Genomic DNA, 26,727 nt, shown 5'->3' with positions numbered 1-26,727 from the left:
TGCAGATGCTTGGAGTGAAATGTCCTGCAGGTTTATTTATTTTTAAGTCATTCAGAATAGCTCTGTTTTGCCAAGACAGAGCTCCCTTCATACTTTATTAATGTCAAGCCCATTTAAAAGATGCTCCAGTAGAGACAGGTGCCAAGTGTGCATGGCCTAAAGTGAACTCAAGATGTAAATGTAAATTTGTATCTTGATTCATGAGTAGTTTTTTTAAAAAGCTGAGATTAGAGCTATTACTGAAACTGATTCGATGAAGCAGAATAATATACAAATCTACAGAGAAGGAATAGTTTTAAGGAACTTGCTTTCTGCTGCTTAGCAAGTCAAACATTTGGCTCCAAATCCCAGATGCCCTTGGACTGCATAAATGAGAGGAAGAACATTTTAACCTCTGCGATGAGCCCAAGAAACAATGACTGCTGAGTATTTTCTCACTTGGATCTTTAATCTTGAACATCACTTGGTCAAAATTTAGGGTGCATATCGTGTGTGTGTGTATGTGTATAAATAAAATTGGGCATACTTTTCATTTGGATGTTTCTAACTCTTATCAGATAAGTGTCCTCAGACACCTGCATTTTGGCAGAAATGGGCTGTAGCATTCGCCTGTATCTCTTTTAAAAAAATCTTTAAAATGATCACATTTTACCAACTTAAACCACACAAAACTATGTATACGTAAACACATTTATTCTGTGTGCATGATATTGTAATTTAAAGGTATACATTTAATTTTGCTAGTTGTTTATGTCTAGGGTTGCCATAACTCCGGACCTCCAAAACGGGAAAAATGTAGGACAAAATTTTCAAATGTAGGACACAGGAAAATGATGTGTCCTACAATTGAAAATTTTGTCCTACATTTTCCCACTGAGGGGAGCGGAGGTCAAGTGGCAAGGGAAAGCCTCCACTTAAGGAGGCTTTCCCTCCCCGTCTGGGCCCCGGGCCTCGCCACGATCGGAGGCCATGGAGGAAGGGCCAGGCCGCGGGCGATCGCCAGGGCCTCCCTTCCTTCCCCGGCCTCCGCAGAGGCCGCGGAGAAAGGGCCAGGCCTCGGGCAATCGCCGAGGCCTCCCTTCCTTCCCCGGCCTCCACAGAGGCCACGGAGGAAGGGCCAGGCCGCGGAGGAAGGGCCAGGCCACGGAGGAAGGGCCAGGCCACGGAGGAAGGGCCAGGCCTCAGGCGATCGCCGAGGCCTCCCTTCCTTCCCCGGCCTCCGCAGAGGCCGAGGAGGAAGGTGCGAGGCTGCCGGTGATCGCCGGGGCCTCGCCTCCTTCCTGGCATCTGCGGAGGCCAGGAAGGAGGGAGGAGGCTGCAGGGAGGTGGGGAGGTTGGCGCGGCTGCACGCAGGAGGCGCCACCTCCCTGCAGCCTCCTCTGCCCCAGGCCTCACTGCCCTCCTCTTCCTTTGCGCGGCCATGCGCAGTGGAGGAGGAGGAGGGCAGTGAGGCCCCCCCGGGTTGCTCCGCAACCCCGCTGCAACCGGGCTTTACCCAGTTTTTGAATGGCACCCGTGCCGGGAGCACGCAGGTGCCGCCAAAACCGGGAAAAACCCGGTTGCATCTGGGTTATGGCAACCCTATTTATGTCACAACTATTACCATAACATTCAGTGGTATATGGTAATTATGATTTATAAGTAATATTGGTACCAAAAAACCTTACTAAGGATTCTGTGAAATGGTACGAAATGGGAGGAGGTCAATGGGGTGGGTGACTGTGGACTTGAACATCCGTGGAGGAGCGGCCACCATTAACCCCAATGGGGCACGCGCCCCATTCAAGCCTATGGGGCTTGTATATGCACACATTTTGAAACTCGTGGGGGGGGGGGGTCCAAAACGGATGGGTGACTGTATTTGCTTCTCGTCTTGTTCTCTGTTTTTATTCATATTCCTGGTTTGTACCTTTAAAAATATATATATAAAATATGGTAAAATAGAAACATTGATTATTTTGAGTTATCAAGCTATCTGAAAGACTTTCCTCTCCCATAGGACCTCCTCTGTCCCATCACCCCGATGCCACATTGAGTGATTATTATTATTGTTGTTTAATATACTTTATTTATAGATTTACACAGCGCTGTACGTACAATCAATAAAACAGACAAAAAGGAAACCTGCCTATGGAGTACAGTCTACAAAATGGGAACAATATACATAATACATAATAGTGATGACAGAAGAGGCCCTTCTCCATAGCCGCTTCCAGGCCCTGGATGTCCTTCCTTGTCGCCCATTTTTATCCCAATAGGGTTTCAGAAATCAACTGTTTTTAAGGGAAAGGTTTTTCAACATTACAATGTACAATCAGCCTCCCACAATTTGTGGCTTTGACTATTCACAGATTTGATGAATGTGTTCTCTCTGGGAATCTCTAGGTCTTCAGCACAGCTCTATGGTCAGTGGCTGAAACCGTATTTATAGCCCGCTCTTCAGCCAGAAAGGCTCTCTCTCAGAGCAGCTTACAGTCAGTTAATTAGACGGTTCCCTGCCCTCAGGCTTATGATCTATAAAGACGCGACACAAAAGGAGAAGGGGAATAAGTCCAGTGGTTCTTCTCTCCCTCTGAGGCCTGGACCAAATGCTCACAGTTGGCATGTTTTTGGGCCCGAACAGAGAGGCCAAAATAAAGCTGGTTCAGGTCCCTTTGGAGGTACGCTGTTTAACTGATGGATGCGTCCAAAGAGGCCAGAAGCCAACTTCAGTCCTAAGGACAGGAGCGCAGCTTTGGCGCAGCAGACCAACAAAGTGACCCAAAGCAGTTTTATTTCGGCCTCTCTGTTTGGGCCCTTGAATTATATCAGTGCCTTTTCAATGCGTATCCCGCTTTGTGTCCCAACAGCGGGGGAAAGCAGGGTGTAAATAATAATGTTTAACCACATTGCCGCACTACACTCTTATAGCGCTGCCATTCCGCTTTAACCGCTCTGTAAACAGCGTCCCGTTGCATTTTGGGGCTTGCGGTTCAGCGAGGCCTAAGAGCAGTCTGTGTGGGGATTCCAAACGCCCTTTTACTAAACTACAAATCCCAGAATCCAACAGGAGGGGCAGCCAGACCAAGAGGAACAAACGGCGCTTTAAAACCGCCCGCGCGCGCGTGCGCACCCCGCCTCTCTGTCAGGGGCCTTGTTTTCCCTTGTACGCGCGTGCGCACTACAGTCCCTTTCCTCATTTTTTTCCCTCCCTCCCTCCCTCTCTGATGCCACTGACCGACTTCGGACGCGACTGTGCGCCTGCGCGGTAGGCGGCGCGCTCTGCAGAGGGTGACGTCACCCCCGTTGGCCCCTCCCCGATTCGCGGAGAAAGGGGCGGGGCTTATCTCGCCGGCTGCAGGTGCCGCTGCCTCCGCCGCCATGGCTGCCATATTGGAAAGGAAGTGAGCGAGGGAGGAGGCCTCTGCCTGGGCGGAGTAGCAGCCGCAGCAGCAGCAGCCCTCCGTTGTGGCGAGGAGCGGCCGTGGCGGCCTCCTGAGGGTGTTGGCCGGAGAGGGGAAGGAAGGGGAAGGGGAGGAAGGAGTGCGGCCGAGGCTGGTGAGGGAGGCGGAGGCCAGGGCCTAAGATGGCGGACCCGGCGGAGTGCAACATCAAAGTGATGTGTCGCTTCAGGCCCCTCAACGACTCGGAGGTCTCCCGCGGAGACAAGTACATCGCCAAGTTCCAGGGGGAGGACACCGTCGTCATCGCGGTGAGTGAGTGAGGGAGAGAGGAGGAGGACGAGGGGCGCCGCCGGCCCTCCGCCCTTCCCTCTCTGCTTCATTCTCCAGCCATTGCAGAGCCCCCCCTTCATGCCATTTTACCTCTTCCTTTCTATGCTCCGGGGTCCCCCCCTTTTCCCCATTTCAACCCTTTCTGCCCCAAGGTCCTCCATTTTGGGCAGGGCTGAGAAGCAGGAGCTTAACGTTTCTAGCAGGGCTTTATTGGTTGGTCATGTCCTCCATAAGGTCCTCTTTGAGAAGCAAGGATTTACATTTCTAGCAGGAGGTTTTATTTTGGTCACGTCCTCCATAAGGTCCTCCATTTTGGGCAGGGCTGAGAAGCAGCTTGCATTTCTAGGAGGGGTTTCTATTTGCTCATGTCCTCCCTTTCACCCCTCTCTGCCCAGGAGGGATCCCCAAAGCCCCCCCTCTCCTCCAGGGCTAAGGCGCATGGGTTCATATTTACATCAGTGTTTTTAGCTTCTGTTTTGAAACGCCCTCCATTTTACGGCGCCTCGTCCTCCTTTGACACGACGCAATAAAAACTAAGAAACAACAGTATAAATGGAAATTTATGTTTTTTTGCCCTGATAAAATTGGAGGATGCTTTGAAACTCTAACTGGAGAAAAAGTTGAATTGGAGGACATGTCCTGGAAAAGGAGGACACCTGGTCAACCTGGGTTGTGAACTTCAATGGGACGAAATCAGTCGAGGGGGAAAAACAGTTGTTAGGGCACAAAGCAGAGCTTGAGGTGTTTTGGGGGGAGCGGGTGCGAAACCCACTGGGTGGCATTGGGCAAGGAACGCTTCGGCCTCAGAGGATGGCAATGGCAAACCCCCTCTGAAGAAACCGGCAAAGAAAACCCCATGACAGCTTCACCTTAGGGTTGCCATAAGACTTGAAGATACACCACAACAATAACCAAAATCAGACAGCAATAACCCAAATCAGCTGGTGTTGCGGCTGCGCAAGGAAAGGAGAGCTTAAAGGAGGCTGTGCCCCAGAGAGAGGCCATTGAAGGGGCTGGGGCTGGGGCTGGCCATCCGGGCCACATCCCCAAATACAGTCAGCCCTCAGTCTCCGCAGATTCAACTCTCTGGGGTTTGACAACGTTCAAAAAATATATAAATTCCAAAAAGCAAGCCTTGATTTTGCCATTTTATTTAAGGTACACTGTTGCATTTAATACGACTTGGATCATCTGCAGGTTTTGGTCTCCACAGGGGTGTCCTGGAACCAAACCCTAGGGCCCACTATATATTTCATGGTTTGAAAGTACTATACACACACACACATATATTCCAAAAAGCAAACCTGTATTTTGTCATTTTATACAAGGGGCAGTGTTTGTGTGCCATTGCATTTGATGGGATTTGAGTATCCACTGGTTTTGGCATCCGCAAGGATTCCTGGAACCAAACCCCATTGGATACCAAGGGCCCACTGTAATTTGATTACTTTGTGGCAGATTAAGTGACTGCGAAAGCTGTCATCTATGTCACTCTTTTTTTTTTTGAATGTAGGATATACATACAGATAAAACTTTAGAGGGAGAGAAGAATTTAAATGATTTCATGAACGTAAGCTGCTGAGTGGGCATTTGTTATTGTGCGTCTCCAAGTAATTGTTGACTTATGGTGACCTTGAGGCGAACCTAACATGGGGTTTTCTTGGCAAGTTTGTTCAGAGGGAGTTTGCCATTGCCATCCTCTGAGGCTGAGATGGTATGACTTGCCAGAGTCACCCAGTGGGTTTTTACGCTCATGCAGAGAATCAAACCCTGGTCTCCAGAGTTGTAGTCCAGTGCTGAAACCACCAGACCATGCTGGCTCTTATTCAGGGAATGGGCATTCACAAACCTCTAAAACAAACAAACAAACAAAAAACACACGAGTGATTGCTGCTGCTGTGCTTTCCAGGGTTTTCTGTTGGTGTTAACTGCCCTGGAGTCGAGTTCTGCTCATGGTGACCCTGTGGATGAGACATCTTTAAGACTTCTTGTCTCCATCTGCTCTACTCAGGTCCTGCAGGCCCAGGTCTATGAACTCCCTGAACTAGTCTAACCATCTGACATGTGGTCTTTCTCTCTTTCTACTACCTTCCACCATCATTGGTTTTTTTAAATAATGATTCATTTCTTCTCCTGATGTGGCTAAAGCACAACAGCCTCAGTTTAGTAATTTTGGCTTCCAGGGATAGTGCTGGCTTAATATGTTCTAGGACCCATTTGTTCAACTTCTTGACCATCCACAGTATTCTCAGTGCATTTCTCAAATAAGCTGATTTTCTTCCTATCAGCTTTCTTCACTATCCAGCTCTATCATCCGTACATGACAGGGTTGCAGGCCTAAAAACACTTGTGTGCTGGGGAGGGGAAGCTGTTTTGCAAAAGATCTTCAATAGCAAAGACAACAAAGTGTTACCTAGTAAACTGTAAGCTCTCAAGTAGGGTAGCCTACTGTGTAAAATGCATGCAATCGTACCCAGTTTTTCAGTATATAGGCAGTGCGTGTGGTTGAGAGGAAGGATTGTCGGCAGTGATGCTTGAGAAAAAATTAAAAGCAGAAAATGCTGGCAGTGACCATTCAACAGTCTGCATGAATTGTCTTGACAGTTTCACAGTTCACTCTCCACTCCCAAGATGATAGCAACTGATACTTTTGTGCTAAGGTAGATAGTTCTACTTCCGCAAAACTGTATGTATATGTCCTTCTGAGAAACAATTGATTTGCATTAGGTGGGCCATAACAGTCCCTGCTGGGTGTAGAAACAAATGTCACAGGAATAATGGCTTTTGAAAAATGATGTAGCACATTTTGGTACTCAGAGACTGTGTGTGTGTCTTCAAGTTGCCTGTCAACTAATGGAAACCCCATGAATTTCATAGGGTTTTCTTAGGCAAGGATTACTCAGGAATGGTTTTGCCATTTCCTTTATCTGAAATACAGCCTACAACACCTGGTATTTCTTGGTGGTTTCCCATCCAAGTATTAACCATAGGTAACCTTGTTTAGTTTCCAAGAATAGACAGGAACTGGTGCCTTGAGAGTATTTAGATAATTGGGTACTTGAAAAACAACAAACCATGCACCTGAAGTGTCTTTATACATTGAGGTGGTGGCCAGACTGTAAAACAGTATCAGGCAAGTTGGCTTGAAAACATACTGCAGATATTTAAGCAGAAACTGCATTGGGTTAGATCCAGACACAGAGTAGACATATTAAAATCAGTGGAGATGAACTTGAGTCTGACATACTTGTTCCTATAATTTTACTTGTTCTACTCTAAATGTGAATAAATCTGGATTTCTTATATTAGTCAAATGACTGATAATCATCCTTTAAACCTGACAGGTACACTTTAAACAAAACAATTTAATAAGGTTGTTTGTACATTGTAAAGCCTTAAAACGTCTAGCACGTTATACAAGTTACTACTGATAGAGGGAGAATAATAAAAACACAAGTCTCTTTCCATTAAGTTTTTATATCTTGAAACATTGATGAAACTGACACACAAGAATACTTTAAAAGCATTATTTATTAGTATTTTTCTCCCAAAGGAAAAGCTTGTATTTTTAGAATAAAAGTGTTCTGTGATTGAATCAGTGGTTGATGCTTAAATAAACAAGCCATCACTTTGCAAAAAATATTCAAGATAGAGAATAATGACAGAAGCTCTGGAGAAATGAATTGCATTGGTAATACAACTAGTGTCAATTTGACAGCTCACTTAATAGTCCAGTAATTTTGGGGAGGTAAGTTTTAAAAAACCTTTTCCCTTCTGAAGGAAATGCTTTGTACAGTGGACCCTTGATATCCACTGGGCTTTGGTTCTGCCCCTTGTCCAAAATCCATGGATGCTCAAGTCCCATTACATGGAGTAAGTTAGTAAAATGATATCTCTTATATAAAATGGTAAATTGAAGGTTTGCTATTTGGAATTTTTATATTTTAAAATTATTTTTAAACCGTGGATGCTCGAATCCATGGATTAACCCCCCCCCCCCCCGTGGATATGGAAGCCTGACTGTACTATTACAAGCCTATAATGTCATCCTAAATTTGGAGTCCTTTTTTTTAAAAATTGATTCTAATAACCTTTCTTGTCAGTCTTCAGGCTGTGTCTTTCAATCCCACCTCTGATATCTCAAGAACAGCATTTGACATCTCCCAAATAATTTTGTTAAACAGTTTTCTGAACTGAAAGGTTATATTTATCATTCAAAATTTCAGAAGATTCCTTGGCTGTATATAATTTTACTCGGCTTATACTGAGATTATGCTCAGCATTCTTCACATGAGAATGGACTAGATTATTAGTAATTGGCTCACTAAACAGTGAATAGGTTTATCATTCTATAACAAGCCATTGCAAGCCTCCATGGTCCAAAACGCACTGCAGAAATAATCCAGTTTGAGACCGCTTTAACTGCCCTGGCTCATTGCCGAGGAATTCTGGGAATTGTAGTTTTGTGAGATATTTGGCTTTCTCTGTCAGAGATCTCTGGTGCCAAAATAAACTACAATCCCCTGGATTCCCTAGCACTGAGCCAGGGCAGTTAAAGCGGTCTCAAACTGGACTATTTCTGAGGTGTGTTTTGGACCCGTGGTTCATTTCACTGAAGAGGCCTAGTATGCCTCTTCATTGTTTTTGGATGCCTTGGTTATAAACTTATTTCTATTTGCGGAAGTAGTTAGAAGCATGGTACAGGCTAAAACCCTATCTTTTTGGTTTGGGTGAGCTATGTGAAAAAATATGGAAGAGCAGTATTGTCAGTGGCACAAAAATGCTGGGCCAGATATTTCAGTATTTATTGGAGGGACTTGCTGCCAGCTGTGTTAGGTTTGAGTTTTGATTCAAATCCCATCTCAGCTATGGGCTGTAGAAATCCAGTATCTCTTTTCTGTTACCGTATGCAAAACATGAATTACAGTAACCTTATTTCCAGTGCCTGCTGTGAAGAGGAACAATATAAAGGCTATAAAACATATGGCAGACTTCCAAGGGATTAAAGAATGCATTGTGTCCTTCCCAAGCTTTGGACGAGGAAGAATAATTCCATATAGGTCATACTTATTGGCATGCAGTCCATAATATAGCCTCCAGATGATGAGGGAGATGATGATGCGTGGTTTAAAAAGTATCTTGATATTAGTGAGCAATAAAATAAAAAGTATTTGAGCCTCTGCAACTAGGAATTGGAATAGAAATAGAGAAGTTTGGGTGTGAGCCAGTAACCTATTGCTCTAGGGCAAAAATAAATCTATCTCTTTCTCTTATCTGAAATCTATTGAACACTCTTGTTAAAAACTCTACCTTCCCTGTCCAGACCCTGCTCATATCTCTGTATTTGCTTTTCTGCCTCTTTCTACATACAGTTCTTTGCCCTTTCGTTTAAAAAGTTCCCATAATGTTGCATCTATCTCTTTTTTCATATATCAGTTCTAGCTCTGTTAGTTTGTTTCATCCCACTTTGCAAATTGCTATTTATATTTTCCAGTGAAATACATAACTTAAACTTTATTGTTGTTGCTGTTGTTGTGTTCCTTTAAGTCATTTCTCACTTATGGCAACCTGAACGTGAACCTATCTGGGATTTTCTGGCAAGATTTGTTCAGAGGAGGTTTGCCATTGCCACCCTCCCAAGGCTGAGAGCATGTGAATTGGCCAAGGTCACCCATTGTGTGAGCTGGGAGTTGAACCCTGGTCTCCCGAGTCATAATCCGACACTCAAACCACTACATCATGCTGCTCTTAAACTTCCTTTACGTTTATTATAGCTGTATATGAAGCTATAATAACCTTCAGCTAAATAAATAATATTTTGACTCTTGGATCTAAACAGGTAACTTCCTAAAGTAATAATAGGAAACCTCCACCCCACATGCTGAAGTTGGATCATGAGGCCTCCTTGTATCGCGTGCTGAAGCCCCAACCCCTCTCTGAAACCCCAGTCCTTCTGAGAAGATGAATAAGTTCCATTTGGAGCTTCTTTGAAGCAGTTCTGAAGTGACCCACTGGCATTGTGTTAAACAGGTTCAGAAAGACCTACAATAGCTGCTGGCATTCTGGTAATCATACATGTGAACCTTGGATAACTACGGCTGGCAGTGATAAATCTGGTAATTCCTGTAGATGAAGATGCAGAATGGATTAAGCAATGTGCTTTACCAGTCAGAATTTTGAGATTTCACTAACTCTTTGTGTATGGGATGAAGGGATAGTAAACGATAATGCTGAAGAACTACTACTTGAAAGTTTGGACAGAATTTTGAATCACCAGTTTCCTTGAGTCTTGCTCACCTTTCCTGTCAGACATAAAGGTTGTCTAAACACCCCAGATTTCCCCTAGAACATATGTGTAGTGTGGGTTCTGCAGAACCCAATTCAACAATCACTAACCTAGTGAAGACTTTCCTTGATGCATAATTCTAGCAGAAACAAAACCTGTGTTATCATATTTCTTTACTGGCCACCTGCTTTTTAAAGTTCAGTATTTCAACCATGAGAACCAACATGGTCTAGTGGTTTGAGCATTGGATTAAAGACTCTGAAGACTGAGGTTCAAATCCCTGCCGGGCGGGCCATGAAAACCAAACACTCTATTCTGCTTTGGTCAGGCCTCACTGTGTCCAGTTCTGGGCACCACAATTTAAAAAGGATGTTGGCAAGTTGGAGCGTGTCCAGAGGAGGGGGACCAAAAAGATGAGGGTTCTGGAAACCATGCCTTATGAGGAAACACTAAGGGGGCTGGGTATGTTTAGGCTGAGGAAGAGGTGGTTAATAGGTGATATGATAGCCCTGTTTAAGTATTTGAATGGGTGTCACATTGAGGATAGAGCAAGCTTATTTTTTGCTGTTCCAGAGACTAGAACACGGAACAATGGATGCAAGCTACGGGAAAAGAGATTCCACTTCAATATTAGGAGGAGCATTCATACTAGTGATCTCCTTAATTGAATCCATCCATCTAGCAAGTGGTCTTTCTCTCTTTCTACTTCCCTCCACCTTTCCTAACATTAATGTCTTTTCTAGTGATTCATGCCTTCTCATGACATGGCCAGAGTATGACAACCTCAGTTTAGTCATTTTTGCCTCCAGGGAAATTTCAGGATTGGTCTGTTTTTGTTCTTTTTTGCTGTCCATGGTATCCTCAACACTCTTCTCCAGCACCACATCTCAAATGAATTTATTGTCTTTTTGTCCATTTTCTTAACTGTATAGCTCTCACATCCATACATGATAATGGGGAATACAATTGCACTACGTTAATCCAAATGGATGTAAGGAGCCATGTGTCACTGTGGTAAGATCAAACATTCCAAGAACAGGAGTAGCCTTAGCCATAGCTTTAACTGTGTAAATGGTCACCACATAAACCTGGGCCTCCAGGCTTGAGTCTGTGTCTAAGAGTACACCCAAACTGCAAACCTGTGTCTCAGTGCAGGTGTAATCCTAGCTCGCACAGGCTGAATTTCTGTTCCTAGATCTGTCATTTGACTGATCAGGCACACCTCTGTCTTGTCTTTCTGACTTAAGCTTCTATTTGTTTCCCTTCATCTAGTCCATTACAGACATTGTGCATTGGTTCAGTTTGGAAGCAGCTTCCTGAGATTTAGGTGAAAAGGAGTAATAGAGTTGGGTGTTATCAGTATTCCAGGGACGTCTGACCCCTAGCAGGAAAACTAGCTTTTCCCCTTGTGCCACTCCCAAAGGGACAACCTCAATTTGGTGTTGCCCTTAAGGAATCACAGTAATATTCTCCAGCCCAGATAGCTGACATCAACCATCCAAGGAAACCTACTGGAATCTTCTGGCTTGGTCCTGAGTTCTGCAAAGAGGCACTCAGAATTAATTAATGGAAGGCTTTTCTGGACAGTATCAGCATAAATAAGACTTACTTTCAGCTTGTTTGATATTCAATTGCTATTCTGTACAAATTGAATTATGATTCCCACTGGCCCTAAGTAGCATGACTGGGTGGTCAGCAGTTGTGTAAGTTTTAGTCCACAATATGATGAGCACTTGGGTTGCGTGTTTAAGTTTAAATGGCTTGAACATGACCATCACTTTGACTTGATCACTTTAAATCCTATGTATTATTGAAAGACACATTAAAATTGTAATGTGTGGGGCTTAACGTACATTTTACTTAGCTGTGTTTGATCTTAAAGAAAAAAATACATATATTAAAGTGATACTTGTGGCAGTCCCTGATTCATTAGTTAAGGAATCTTTTCATATTAATCATGAAGTAGTTATTTGACTATGTAAACATTGAATACATTAATATTTCATCCTGTTGTCAGAAAAACAGTACAGTATTTCATCAAGAGGGTGTTTGTTCCAAGAAACTACAAAATAGATAGATGTCATTTAATTGTGTTGTGATTTTTGTCTGCTTGTTGAGTGACTTCTTTGGTGAGATTTTGTGGTATCTAAGGCGTTTATCACTTTCTAGAACTGTAATCAGTACTATGATTCAAGTTTAATTTTGCTTTGAGTGGGTTTGACTATGAATTTCTGGGAACAGAATTGACGTAGATATGTAGTTCATTGTACATAGGCTTGTTTGTAAAGATCAGGTAAGGTAGTTGACTTTTTAGTTTGGATAAAATGAAGGAAAAGGTGGAGTAATGATTATCATTCTTTACGATAAGAAACAACAGGAAGCCACTTTTAGTAAACTAGCTCTATTTGGCACTTTAAAGGTGTACTGGGACTTGGTTGTATCTGGTAGTGGCTTGGAACTGAATGTCATGTATTAGTCAGTCATGTAAAACAAGGAATAGAAGAGATCAATATTACTTTGGATAAGCATGGCTCTCAAGATTATTAAATTGTGTAAAATATTCATATCTTCTCTTGTGTATTCAAAGAATTGTCTAAAGAAACTACTTGAAATATGATTCTATGAAATGGTAATGTCTGAATTTCAAGTGTTACATAGGCAAAGAGAGGTGCATATTACTTTGATTAATATTGGAGTGTTACATATTTTTAGAATCCTTTTGTTGAAAGTCAAGCAAAAATAACCACCTTGGTGGCTTTCATCCTTTTTTGATACAATTTATTACGAGTGGTTTGTTCTTCTGATTATCTTGAGACTTAAACTGGGATCTGTTTCAACAGGTTGAAACGAAAATATAGCCTTTTAAATGTACTTTATGAATGTAGGAGAAACCATACTTTTACATTAGCTGGAATCAGTAGGGTTACTAAGACCCACATTGACTAGGATGCTCTAAAAGTCTGGTCTAACTGTTCTTTCTTTCTTTCTTCCCCCCAGTCTAAACCTTATGCATTTGATCGTGTGTTCCAGTCACATACATCACAGGAGCAAGTATATAATGACTGTGCAAAAAAGATTGTCAAAGGTGAGTACTTAACATACGTGTGCATACACACATGCACATCATAGAATGAGTGACAAATCGAGTTTTGTGGACATAATTCTTCATCCATTTTATCTTTTACTTGTGATTTTGAGGTAATTCCAGCAAGGACAGAAGACAATATCATTCAGGTTGTTGAAAGGAATGGCTTTGGTTCTTAAATCTCACATGTTCAGCCTCAATTTTTTCAGTCTATGAATTTTGAAGAATATGCTGAGAATCATGTTAACCTCTTATGGGAAGGGGATTTCATCTTTTCTGTGGGTAGGCAGAAGCTGAATAGGGATCTGCTGGAAGATCAGTTGGTGATTTGCAGTGGTTTTGAGATTCCAGTGTTCAATAGTCGCAACAGGAAAGCTTGGGGTAACCAATAGTGGGTTGTATTGTGGAAAAGTAGTGTGAAATTAATTTAGTATTGATAATTAAAGCAAATCTTGGTGCTGAGCAACAGCCCCAAAGTATCAAAGTAACTGCATGTCTTTTTGCTTCTGGCTTTATTTGGTGGATTTCAGGGATTTAGTAAGACACCTAGTAATTGTAAAGTCTGAAGTTTGCTTTCCCCATGATAATCCTGTGTTGGCTGAATGCATGCCTATACTCACCCAAGTGCAAGTTGAAGGACTACCCAGCCATGCTTCAATTAACCTTCTTCTGGAACTCTGATATGGGATACTATCACAAATTGGAGGAAGACATTGTTTCTCTATGGACTGAAACAGACGGTCCATTTAGTCCTGCTTGGCGCTGGCTTGGCAAATGGCGTTTACATGTCCCCAGGCCAAACAGAAGCTGGGCTGGCGATTACATGCCGGCTGGCTTCTCTCCTGCTTGGGGGCATGGTGTTTAGATGCCATTTTTTTCAGAGCCGGCTTTTTGGGAGGAAAAGCTGGCTCTTTGGTAGAAGGGGCAGCTTTTTTTCCACCCCAAAAAGGAGCAGATCTTATCTGCTCCTTTTTGGGGCAGAATCTGGCAGGATTGGGGCTAGGAATCTGTTTGTTTGCCCTGGCCCCAATCCAGCCTAAAAGGGGCAGCTCTTTTGTGCTGTCTGTATTCCCCTATGTTGCAGACAGCAATTTATGTATGGGTTAGACTTCAGTATACTGAGAATTGTCATGTGTTAAGCAATTCAAGACTTGTCCAAACATATGAGTAGAAAACACTGTATGAGTAATATCTGTGATTTCTTCCTTCCACAGTTGTCCATAGTCTAAATCCAATTGCAGTCATCACTAGATCAGTGTCATTGAATAAAAGATTTATATAAGTGTTTATTTGCCATTCAGCAAGTAACTCCGTGCATCTGCTCTACTTGGAATTAGCAATTGGGTTAGGACCCTGGGTGAGTGAAGAGTTCCTGTACTGCAAATAGTATACTGAGGTCCTTGCAGAAAGACTTGTCAGAAAGCTCTGGAAACACATTTGTTTTAAGAGGAGATACTTCACATGAGCTCTTAGAAAATATTGTCATTAGTGTGTATTTTCTTTTATCCTAGATGTACTTGAGGGATACAATGGTACAATATTTGCTTATGGGCAAACGTCATCTGGGAAGACTCACACTATGGAGGTAAGAGATTGTCCTCAGTTCTCTTTATACATATGAAACATCTGTGTGTAGGGTCTCAAAGTGGTTCTTGTTGCTGTGTGCTTTCAAGTAATTTCTGTGTGCTTTCAAGTAATTTCTGACTAAGGCAAATTTATCACATGGTTTTTTGGGAAAGCTTTGTTCAGGGGGATTTACCTTTGCTCTGAGGTTGAGAGACTGTACCTTGCCTAACTTTACCCAGTGGGTTTTCATAGCTGAGCAGGGATTCAAACTTGGTGTCCAGAGGCATAGTCCAATGCTCAAACCTGTAGAGATACCATTTGAGAGTTGGAGGGGGGGGGGGGGGAGATGTGGAAGGAAAATGTTAATCCCAGATTAAAAATCTTTTGTCATAGGTACTACTATGTAGTGGATTGTACTGCAATTAATCACTTAAAAATCAAAAGGAAAAATGTAAGGTTAGCATTTGGGGGACCTTCAGATATATATGATGCACATATTTGTGTTATAATCAGTTAAATCTTACACATAAATGTTACATTAATAACAATACAGTATATGCTATATGTTGCTTGTGGGAAACTTACCTGCTTTCCAGATGCTCAAAATGCATATAGATGAAATAATTTTTTTTTGGTGACTTCAAATTAAAATTGGAATACTTTTATTTAGTAATTTGAAATTTTACACAACTTTACAAATTAATTTACAGAATGTTACTGTTGATCTCAACCATCTTAGATGTCATTTTCATTGGGTAGACACTTCAGTGTTCCAATAGAAAAAGTAATTTTATGTTCACTTTTATATGTTTGCCTAGCTTACTTCTAGGAGTTATGGGCTTGATACAGTGGCCCCTTGGTATACGCGGGGGATCTGTTCCGGACCACCCCGCGTATGCCAAAATCCGCGTATGCTGAAGTCCCATTAGTCCCCAATGGTGTGCCGCCATTGAGGACAAAAATCCCTCTCCTCCTTCCCTCCCTCCTACCTATCTAGCTACTCTCCCTCCCTACTTCCCCCTTCCCCTCCCTACTTACCTGCTCCGTCATTTTATTATTATTATTATTAACCTTTATTTATGAAGCGCTGTAAATTTACACAGCGCTGTACATACAATCTTTTTAATTAGTAGCGCCGCCGCCTCCTTGGCCACCACGGGAAAGGCTGGGTGCTGCTCATGGAGGCCAAGAGGCCTCCAGGCTGCACCCGGCTCTTTCGCGGTAGCAAGGAGGAGGAAGCTTGGCCTCGTCCTCCTCACCACCGCCACTCTTAAAGGGCCAGGAGCAGCCTAGAGGCCAAGAGGCCTCCAGGCTGCCCCGGGCCCTTCTTCGGCAGCGGCACAGAGGACGAGGCCAGGCCTTGTCCTCCATGCTGCCGCCGCTCTTAAAAAGCTTGGAGCAGCCTGGAGGCCAAGAAGCCTCCAGGCTGCCCCGGGCCCTCGTTCAGCGGCAGTGCGGAGGACGAGGCCTGTAGGGTCCCTAACTTTGAGCAGTAATAGGTGTGGGAAGGGGTAGCCAAGTAGAAGTGAGGGAGGAGAGAGGTGGCCAATACACTGTTTTATTTCTTAAAGAGTACCTTTATTTCTTTATATTGTTCATGGATAACTGTTTCTCATGTAGAACGTTTTTCTGAATGTTCTGGCTTTTTACCTTGCAGTGTTGCTGGAGGCAAAATAATTTAGTGATACATTTGGCCTTCTTGTGTGCATCATATATATCTGAAGGTCCCCCAAATGCTAACCTTACATTTTTCCTTTTGATTTTTAAGTGATTAATTGCCAGTAAGATACTCTCTGATCTTGGAAGCTAAACTCAGTCAGCCCTGTTTAGTATTTAGGTGGGAGATTGCCAATGAATTCCAGATGCTGTAAGCTGTATTTCAGAGGACTGGCAAACCCATTTCAGAGGACTGGCAAACCCACCTCTGAGTATTCCTTGCCTAAGAAAACCCTATGAAACTCATGGGGTCACTATAAGTCAATAGGCAACTTGGAGGCACATACACATGCACAATGTGCATGAGCCACTCAGTCCTGAGCATTTTAAGAGTTTTATTCTATGTGCACTATGTTGTAAATGTAATTTAACTTGGCAAACCTAAATTCCAGACTAAATAAATAAATCATTGGCTTGCACATCCAATTATTTTCCCTGAGAGAATTAACCTGTGGTAATCTTCCCAATGTTGAAATGACTGACAATTTATTAGATTTGGACTTCATCCTGTCTGTTAGGTTGGGCTATGAATTAATTGTAAAAATAATTTTAAAAATGTTCTTAGTATATTTTAAATGCTTGGAATACTCAGTCTTTGCAAGAATTAACCCACCATTTTTCTATATTAAGGGGAAACTACATGATCCAGATGGAATGGGGATCATTCCAAGGATAGTGCAAGATATTTTCAATTATATTTATTCTATGGATGAAAATTTGGAGTTTCATATTAAGGTAATTTTTTTCAATCCACACTGAAAGTAGTTGTAACTGAGAATAAATGTGTCCCAATTTAATTTAATTTAAAAGTTCCACAACTTTTGCACAACCTTTGCCTCACCAGATGCTGCTGAACTGTGACTTTCTCAATCCCGTTGAGTATAGCTAATAGAAAGGGACAATGGAAATTGAAGTTCAGCAACCTGTGAAGGGCCCCAAGTTGCCCAGCCCTACTATATATATTTGTATACTGTCAGTCCTCCATATCTATGGATTCAACCATCCACAACTTGAAAATATTTTTTAAAATATATAAATTCCAAAAGCAAATCTTGATTTTACCATTTTATATAAGGGACACCACTTTACCTCACCATTGTATAGTTGAGCATCTATGGATTTTGTTATCTCTGGGGTCCAGCAGATACCAAGAGTTCAATGTACTCTGTTTCAGCTGTAATGATTGTCAGTTTGGTTGTCAATAATAAAATTAGATTTTCAGATGGGTCATAAGTTCCACTGCAGTAATAGGTCCACAGTAATACCATTTGCTGCTGAATTGTCTATATGGACAAGGAATACATATTATGTTGTCCTAAGATTTTTGTTTTCTTTCAGGTATCATATTTTGAAATTTATTTGGATAAAATAAGGGACCTTTTAGACGGTAAGTAAATGTATTTTTTTTTCTTTTAAGGGAGAATTATTGCTACTTATGTGGCTAATATGGTGTAATGGAACCAAATGTATTCAGAATCAAATGGAAGACTGAGAGCAGAGCATGATAGTGAGACCACTTTGAGGGTAGTATCTTAGTATGTAGGAAGGTGTGAGATGCATTTCTAAGTACTCAAAGAGCTTCATATACATCAGCAGAATGTATATTAATCTGATAAAGCAGGCCAAATTATCAGATTATTGGATAAAGAATTATCTAATGTAGCCTGCTGGTGGGAATATCAGTAACACATGCCAAGGTTTACTAGCTTTTGTTCAGTGTGTGTAGCTGACTTGAATTGGAAATATATTTAATATAAATAACCTGAATTCTGTACTCTATATGTCAGAGTCTGACAAATTGCAATGACATTGCACAAGTACACACTTGAGCAAAAATGTCTCCACTTATATATATCATCGGATCTGTATTTGCTGTGACTACCTGTGAAAGAGAAGTTGATGCTCTAATGGAAAGTTCACTGAAAATGTCAGCTCAGATATGCTATAGCAGTGAGTGGTTACTTCATCAGTGTTAGGAAAGGAAAACTAATATATATAGCTGATACTGCTACAGCTCCATTTTGAAGAGTATATGCTCCTCTCACTAGTTCCACACAGTAAGGATACTGAGAAATGTACAGAATTTAAATACATGTGACTGGAACATTTTCTGTAAGAAATCACATAATACCTAACTGTGGAGATGAAGAGAAGAAGCTAGTCATTAATATGTTAATAACTAGTAACATTAAATATTACATGTAACCCATAATTGTGTTTTAGAGATATTGCTGCAAAATATGGTGATGACTACTAGGGTAGTATCTCTAAAGCAGGTCTAGACAAATTTATGAGGCATAAGTTTATTAACAGCTGTTAGTGAGTTAACCAAGCCTCCATATTAGGACAAAGTATGTTTATAGAGAAAATTTATTCTGAGGAACAACAACAACAACAATAATGATAATAATAATAGGATTTATTTATATGCTGCCCAATCACTGGGAATCCGGGCGGCTTACAACAGAGGGAATAATAAACAGTTCCCTGCCCTCAGGCTTACAATCTAAAAAGACACGACACAAAAGGAGAAGGGAATAGTGGAGGGGAGGGGATCAGGTCCAGCATTCTTCTCTCCCTCTGAGGCCTGGACCAAGGCAGATGGACTGGAGGGAGGGCTCTTCTTCTTCAGGCTAGCCTGTGTCAGTGATAATTCCTGGTGTCAGTTATGGTTCTTCTGCTGTTCTGTCAGGGTCCTTGCTGTTTTGTAAAACAATATATTCTGGCATCTCGCTCCGCTTCAGAGGTCCATCCTGACAGAGTCGTTTCCCAGCATTTCTCTGGCTCCGCAAACCTTCTCAGATGCCTGACTTTTCTGATGGGATGAATGGAAAAGCAGGAATTGCCCACATGATGGAGATACGGCACCTCTTTGATCCCATTTTTGTCCAGATTTAACTGCTTCAATCTCAGAGGCTTGTTGGAGCTAGCCTGCCTCTCTCCCCCTCAAGATGGTGGATGAAGGGAGGGCTTTTCTTTTTCCAGGCAGGCTTGTTGGAGCTAGCCTGCCTCTCTCTCCCTTTCTCTCTCTCTCTCTCTCACACACATTATCCTCCTGAAGAGAAATTTAGTTGTTTTAATACTTTTTTTTCTCTTTCAGTCTCGAAGACCAATCTTTCTGTTCATGAGGACAAAAACAGAGTACCTTATGTGAAGGTGAGTATAAAAACTAAGCATGTGTCAAAACACTTTTGAAATCTCTTATCCCTGTTACTCACATGATGTTTATATTTTCAAAGGGCTGTACTGAACGTTTTGTATGTAGTCCAGATGAAGTTATGGATACTATAGATGAAGGAAAATCTAACAGGCATGTAGCAGTTACAAGTAAGTGGTAAATTTTGCAATATAAATTTTAACATAAGGACATCTGTATTAGTCTTCTGAAAAAGTACTAAATCTTGTTCTGCATGCACAGCTTTCTGAAGGTAAAAGCGCAGCAAGAGATCTAAATAAATGTGCAGTGTTGCCTTTTTTCTCATTAGAAAATGTGTGGGGTTTTTTAAAAAAAACACAGCCATATTTCTCAATTTGTGGTAATAATAATAATAATAATAATAATTTGTATTTATATTTCCCGCCGCTCCCTGCGGATCGAGGCAGGAGTACAACAGTAAATTTAAAATTACAGTTCAGTTAAAATTACAATTTATGTAAAATAAAGTCCATAAAAACACAACAATAAATAAATCCAATAAAATATCCATTATCAACATCTAATTTCTAATAAGCATGCTCAAAATGAAGTGTCTTCTTATAATTGTTATAGCACAGTGATGGCGAATGTTTTAGAGACCGAGTGCCCAAACTGCAACCCAAAACCCACTATTTATCTCAAAGTGCCATGTCCCTCTGGCTTTCTAGTAACAAACTCTGTGCTGGGGCAACGGCATGTATGCCCACAGAATGGGCTCTGAGTGCCACCTTTGGCACTTGTGCCATAGGTTTGCCATCACTGTTATAGCAGATCAGGGGGCTAGGCTCGCCAGAAGAGATCCATCTTAAGTGCCTTCTTGAAGGCATCTAAAGTGGTAATAAGACAGATCTCCTCCGGTAAGCCATTCCACAGTTTGAGAGCCATAGCAGTAAATGCCCTGAGGGAAGTTGATCTTAGTCTAGTCTTGGGTAATCTGATAGATTCTTCCCAGTTGTTCTGAGAGTGCAGGACGGATTGTGTAGGGAGAGGCGTTCCCTCAAGTAACTCGGGCCCAAGCCATATACATAGCTTGAGTTTGTCCTCTTCAGGCTGACTAGAGCCTGGAGATGCACTGTCAGTTATATAATACTCTATATTTTCTAGGAAGAGTGGAAAACCCATAAGCTGAAATTTGTTTAGGCCTCTTCTGCTGTTGATGGGGTCTTTCTCCTATCAAGAAGAGATCTTGGTGTTGTCTAGGGCAGCAATATGGGGCTTCTGGGGTAGACTCCCATTTCCTCTTAGGGGGGAGTAGCTGCTACCATTGGGACATACAGGTTGATAATCGGCTTCCGTTGCTTTGGCCTGTTTCTCACTGGCAGGCACTGCAGAGTGGAGTATAGGAAGTTCCCTTACATGATGCTGGAAAGCTTGGAGGCACTTGTATATGCCACAAGCTAGTGCAAGGGAGGGAGGAGCTCATAGGTAATGGTGGTATATAGAATCATAGAGTTGGAAGAGACCATAAAGGCCATCCAGTTCAACCCCCTGCCATGCAGGAACTCACAATCAAATCACTGCCAACAGATGGCCATCCAGCCTCTGTTTAAAGAAGGAGACGCCACTGCACAGCCAGTTAACCATATCTATTCTATAGGTTAGTTTGCTTATTAATTACAGTGGGCCTCGGTATCTGCTGGGGATCAGTTCTGGACCCCCCCTCCCCCCCTGGATACCAGAATCTATTGATGCTCAAGTCCCATTGTCCCTAATGGTGACGTGGCCATGTGGCTGCACTGCCATTAGGGACAACTGGACTGAAGTCCTTCTTCCTTCCTGCCTTCCTCTAAGAGGCTTCTGCCCTGGGCTTGGCTTTAGGGGCAGAGTCTGGAGCCCCATTGGCCAGAGGGAGCTGGGTCTGGGTCTTGGGTCTTGGAGCCCCCCTGCAGGCTCAACACCAGGGACGGAACCTCCATGCTCCGAGACACAAGCCCTGGCACCAGCTCTGGCTCCCTCTGGCTGACTGGGTTCCAGCCTCCACCTCTGAACTGCCCCCAAAGCCAAGCCCAGAACAGAAGCCTTGGAAGGGGAGGAAGGGGGGAGAGACGAAAGAAAGGAGGGAGGACTTCAGTCTAGTTGTCCCAATGGTGGTGTGGCTTGCCGCCTGCAGATGCTCAAATTTGTGGATATCAAGTCTTCAGATACCAAGGTCCCAGTGTATCTCCTTTATGTAATAACTTGATGATTCATGCCTTCCACTTAGCAAAAGTGTTGTATAACTCTAGAATGACTTTTTGCAATATGTTGCCCTTCAAGTGTATTGGACTACAACTCCATCACTTACAATCACCTTAGCTGATGATCATATTGATTAGAAATGATGCCAGTTCCCATCCAGCACATCTGAATGGTGCCATGTTGGTGAAGGCTCTTGAGTACCTGTTTAGTGTAGAACAAAGAGACAACAAATAAAATTGCCAGCCCCCTTCTCTCTTGCTACTTTAACTAAGTACAGGCTCCCCATTCCTTTCTCTGCTTCCACTAAGAAAGATAAATATGGCTGTAAAGATCTACACAGCTATAATGGGTAGGTCTGTATCAGGTCACTTTGACTAGTTCTCAAAGAGAATATACAGGGAATTTTTGTATGTTTCCCAGTTGGCTTGTTCTGCTTTGATAATTAGATACTCTTACTAAACTAACTGTGCCAAAATGTATATTTCTACAATTTTGAAACATTTCTCTTGCAGATATGAATGAACATAGCTCTCGAAGTCATAGCATCTTTCTCATTAATGTAAAACAAGAAAATACTCAAACAGAGCAGAAATTGAGTGGAAAGCTTTACCTTGTAGACTTGGCAGGTAGTGAAAAGGTAATATTTCTATATTTTAAAACAATGAATATTTGAATAAATTGTCTTAATTTTCAGTATTTGATCTTACCACAGGTCATAGGCCTGTTACAGACTGCCAAAATAAAGCTGCTTCGGGTCTCTTTGGAGGTATGCTATTTAAATGATGTATGGGTCCTAAGAGTCCGGAGGTCGCGCCAAAGCCACACTCCATTCCTAAGCACTGGAGTGCAGCTTTGGTGCAGCTTCTGGATTCTTAGGATGCATGCATCATTTAAACAGCATACCTCCAAAGAGGCCCGAAGCAGCTTTATTTTGGCAGTCTGTAACAGGCCATAGTCTGCTTTCCCCACTTGTGGAATATATCGAAGGAAGTTGAATCTGTTTTATGGGTATATACATTCTTTCCCCCCTTTATTGCATCTGGGAAGAAGTAGGCAGTGCACAAGAAAACAACTATAAAGTTGTTCAGCTTTATAGAAGGTTATTTTGATTGCCCTTTACACTCCAAGCAAGTTAAGTGATACAGTGATAAATGAGGACAGTAAAAATGAAGGGAAAAGTTCTTACTGGTACTGTATTCTTGCTTCAGAAGAAAATTTGCCTATATGTAAAAAAGGGATGGTAATTAGTAGACTTAGGCTGCATCCTCACTACAGAAATAATGTTGATGCTACAGTAACCACCATGGCTCAATGCTATGGAATTCTGGAAAATGTTATTTTGTGAGACATTTAGCCTTCTCTGTCAAAGAGCACTTGTGCCACAATAAACTACAATTTCCAGAATCATATAGCATTGAGCCATGACAGTTAAACTGGTAACAAACTACCTTATTTCTGCAGTGTAGACATCCAGTGCTGTTCCTTTTCCCCTAAGCAGAATCTTTCATATTAGAAAATGGGTGGTGCTTATTTTCCTTTTGTTTACATATTTTAGAGATTTCCCCCCTAAATCTTGCTGATTTTTCATATGGGCTGAAGAGTATCCAGTGGAATTTATGACAGTTTTGCTGTTGGCTCTATAATTATAAAAGATGTTTATAATTGCATGAGAATACGGATTGTATCAAATCATGTGAAACTCAAACTTTACTTCATTTATTTATTTAATTTATTTGTAAGCTGCCTTTCTTCCAAAAAAGGGACCCAGGGCGATTCACAAGTGTGTTTTTTCTATCATTTGCAGTTAAGGTAACAGAGTAATGCAGAGTAACTTTGTGTAGGTTGGCTAAATCCACGATCCATGGCAACTTATTAAACTCTTACATATTCTGATTCAAGAACACACAACTTTAAGAATTTCCAAAATAATGATGTATATCGTATTAAATATATTGTGATTTAGATCTGTCTTTGATAGAACAAAATGATATGAAATTCTGAGAGTTGGTAGCATATAGATTGCAAGATAGTAATTGACTGAGAACAGTGGTCCCCAGACCTTTTAGGGCTACCACCCCCTTTCCTCTCGGGTGACTGCCTTATCACCCGCAAATAGCTATTTCTTGATATTAGCTCCACTATTTGTGCTGCAGCCACCCGGTCAGCGGCATCTATCTCAGACATACCCAGCTCGCCACTACCTCCTCTTCCACCTCAGCCTCTCATGTGTGAATACAACAGCAGCAGAGATCCAGTCCTTCATCTTCCCTGCACAAACTTTACATTAAAAGGAAGGCCAGCTGGCTGGCTGCTCATTTACTGCTCACAGGGTGATTGGGTGCAATGGGAGCAGAGACCAAGCAGGTTCTTGCCTATACTGGTTGGCATGAAGGAGAGCCTTCTCAGTCATTACTTCCTTTGCACCCATCATTCTGGGAGTAGCAACTGAGCAGCTGGCTGAGCAGTGACCAAGAAGTCTCTTGCCTATGCCAGCCTTACAGGAAATCTGTGACATCTTCTATGAAATCTGCTTTGGGGATTTTTTTTTTAACCACATCAGCAGGTATTAGATGCTCGAAAATATTCCTATGTTGATATCCAAATCTTGGCAAATACTTTACCTATAAGATGTCTTTGTTTGCATCACTTATTTAGAAAATGGGTGTATGTGAAGAATATGTCAAGTCAATTGCTATTTCAGGTTAACGGGATAATTTAATGTAATTTTGTTTTTTGTGAAGATATGAACATTTTGAATCCTTAGTCTTGTTACTGTAGGCACAGGATGTTTGGTTTTATAATTATATCTGTCCATATATAAATGTTGGCAGATTCTACACCTATTAGCCTGATCTTCAGGAATAGCTTTTGTTGTAGGGGTAGCTTTGTTCCAGTAGAAGGGGTTTAGGAAAGACTTTTTGGATCTCAGACTCAGTCCATCCAATAAAAATGGTTTGTTCAGACTTTCTTAGAACTTCCATTTTATATTATGTTATTTTGTTAGGTTAGTAAAACAGGAGCTGAAGGTGCCGTACTGGATGAAGCTAAGAATATCAATAAGTCTTTGTCAGCTCTTGGAAATGTCATCTCTGCTTTAGCTGAAAACAGTGTAAGTATCTTTCCCTTTTAAAAATGCGTGATTCAGTTTACATAATTCCAGTCACCAAATGCATCTGGGGAGGAAGACTGAAGTCTATGAAAGCTCATCTGCCAATTTCCTTCTTTCAGTTAGTGTCAAAGGTGCTACAAGATGTTGCTACATACTGATTCCACAGACTATCAAGGCTATATCTTTGAATAATTTCAGTCAGTAATTTAGTTTTTGTTTTAGTTTTACAAAATATTGAAGGGAAGTAAATTCAATGCATATTTGAAATGAAGTGTAGGAAACTGTCTTAACTGCACTAATAAAGCGACTGTATGATTGATTACACAGAAACATTTGTATTGTACTATATTCTTTTGTCTTTTTATGTTTGTAAACTGCCCTGTGGTCATTGCCAATTAGGCAGTAGGTAAACAATTCAAGGAAATAATTTTTAAAATGTGCAGACTTTGCTTGAATATGCCCCACTAAGCTAGAAATTCAGTGTATCTCATGCTTATCTTTTAAAATATTGTCAATTGGCCATAGTACCAGATAAATTGTTTAGCTAAAGTCTAAACATATATTTGCAAATATAGTTTTTATAAACTAAAGTTCAGACACTTTTTTAAATTTTCAGACGTATGTTCCGTATCGTGATAGTAAAATGACTAGAATCTTACAAGATTCTTTAGGTGGCAACTGTAGAACTACAATTGTCATTTGCTGCTCACCATCATCCTATAATGAATCTGAAACAAAATCTACACTGTTGTTTGGACAAAGGTGAGTAACAAGCTTAAAAGTTTAAATTCATAGAACCCAGTCCAGAAACTTAAATGTGTTCCCATGGAAGCAAATGCATTATAGACATCTCACACAATTTGAATGGACAGTTAATTCATACTGACGATCTATCTGCTTACTCATAAAAATAAACATTCTTCTCTAATGACAGTTTCTCTAAATATGTTCTTTAAAAGCTTGCCAATATTTAAGCTGAGTTCTTTTTCCTTTCAAAGTGCAAGCTTTTATGGAGCTTGATAAATGGAGGAATGATATACTTTCTGGGGCTTTCTTTCTGCAGGCTGGTGCATGATTTGTCAACAAAATTATTGTTAACGTGTTTAGTACTGTTAGTTAAATCTACTACAGCTGGTCTCTTCTGTGCAGTTAACATTAATGTTTCCTGCTATAGGGTTGTTCATCACTTAGTATAGTAGGGGTATAGCTTTTCTGGCTCTGTTTGAAGGTGACAGTTAAGGTTGAGTTGATTTAGATCAGAACTTGGCTCTCATGTGAATAAGCCTATATTCACTTAATATGGCTGATTTCTAATCTTTTTTTTTTTAGAGCAAAGACTATCAAGAATACAGTATGTGTTAATGTAGAATTAACTGCAGAACAATGGAAGAAAAAGTATGAGAAAGAAAAAGATAGAAACAAGACACTGCGCAACACCATTCAGTGGCTTGAAAATGAGCTTAACAGGTGGCGTAATGGTGAGTTATGTTATATATATTCACTGTCTCACTGTTCACTCTTGTGGATTTTGGGTGTTATTGTATTTGGCTACCTTTGGATGTATATTCAAGCCATGTTTGCTTTCTGTCTAGTATATCACAACATGGCAGTTCAATCAAGACTAGGAAAATCTAACAGCACTCTTGGCTGGGCATATAACATTGTACTTCTGACAAGGAATTTTAAGTACAGTACCGTATTTTTCTACCCTTTAATTATCCCATGCAAAATAAATACTGCAGGACTTTGCCCAGTATAGTAGTGAAACAGACATTTCTTCATGTTAATTGATGAGTCATAACAGACCAAGATGTTAATAGCTGTAATTACTGAATACTACACTGTTTTAAAAAACCAGGTTCAGAACTATATCATTGC

General features: G+C 41.4%; 1 protein-coding gene across 1 annotated transcript in view; it reads left to right on the top strand.

The window, feature by feature from the left end:
• The first annotated feature begins 3,347 nt into the window (after positions 1-3,347).
• Positions 3,348-26,727, top strand: part of LOC149310009 (kinesin-1 heavy chain) — a 44,874-nt gene continuing 21,494 nt past the window's right edge. Inside the window, exons 1-11 of the mRNA XM_089533472.1 lie at positions 3,348-3,691; positions 12,997-13,084; positions 14,596-14,669; positions 16,997-17,101; positions 17,705-17,753; positions 19,467-19,522; positions 19,606-19,693; positions 22,253-22,377; positions 24,745-24,849; positions 25,466-25,611; positions 26,179-26,327. Coding sequence (XP_089389598.1) covers positions 3,566-3,691; positions 12,997-13,084; positions 14,596-14,669; positions 16,997-17,101; positions 17,705-17,753; positions 19,467-19,522; positions 19,606-19,693; positions 22,253-22,377; positions 24,745-24,849; positions 25,466-25,611; positions 26,179-26,327 — 1,111 coding nt within the window. The 5' untranslated portion in view covers positions 3,348-3,565. The remainder of the gene's footprint in view (positions 3,692-12,996; positions 13,085-14,595; positions 14,670-16,996; positions 17,102-17,704; positions 17,754-19,466; positions 19,523-19,605; positions 19,694-22,252; positions 22,378-24,744; positions 24,850-25,465; positions 25,612-26,178; positions 26,328-26,727) is intronic.

Source organism: Sceloporus occidentalis, unplaced genomic scaffold, assembly GCF_023333645.1.
Source record: "Sceloporus occidentalis isolate IW3139 unplaced genomic scaffold, rSceOcc1.0.p SCAF_7, whole genome shotgun sequence".
NCBI classification, from domain to species: Eukaryota; Metazoa; Chordata; class Lepidosauria; order Squamata; family Phrynosomatidae; genus Sceloporus; species Sceloporus occidentalis.
The sequence above is the reverse complement of the archived record's forward strand: the minus strand, read 5'-3'. Positions and strand labels throughout refer to the sequence as shown.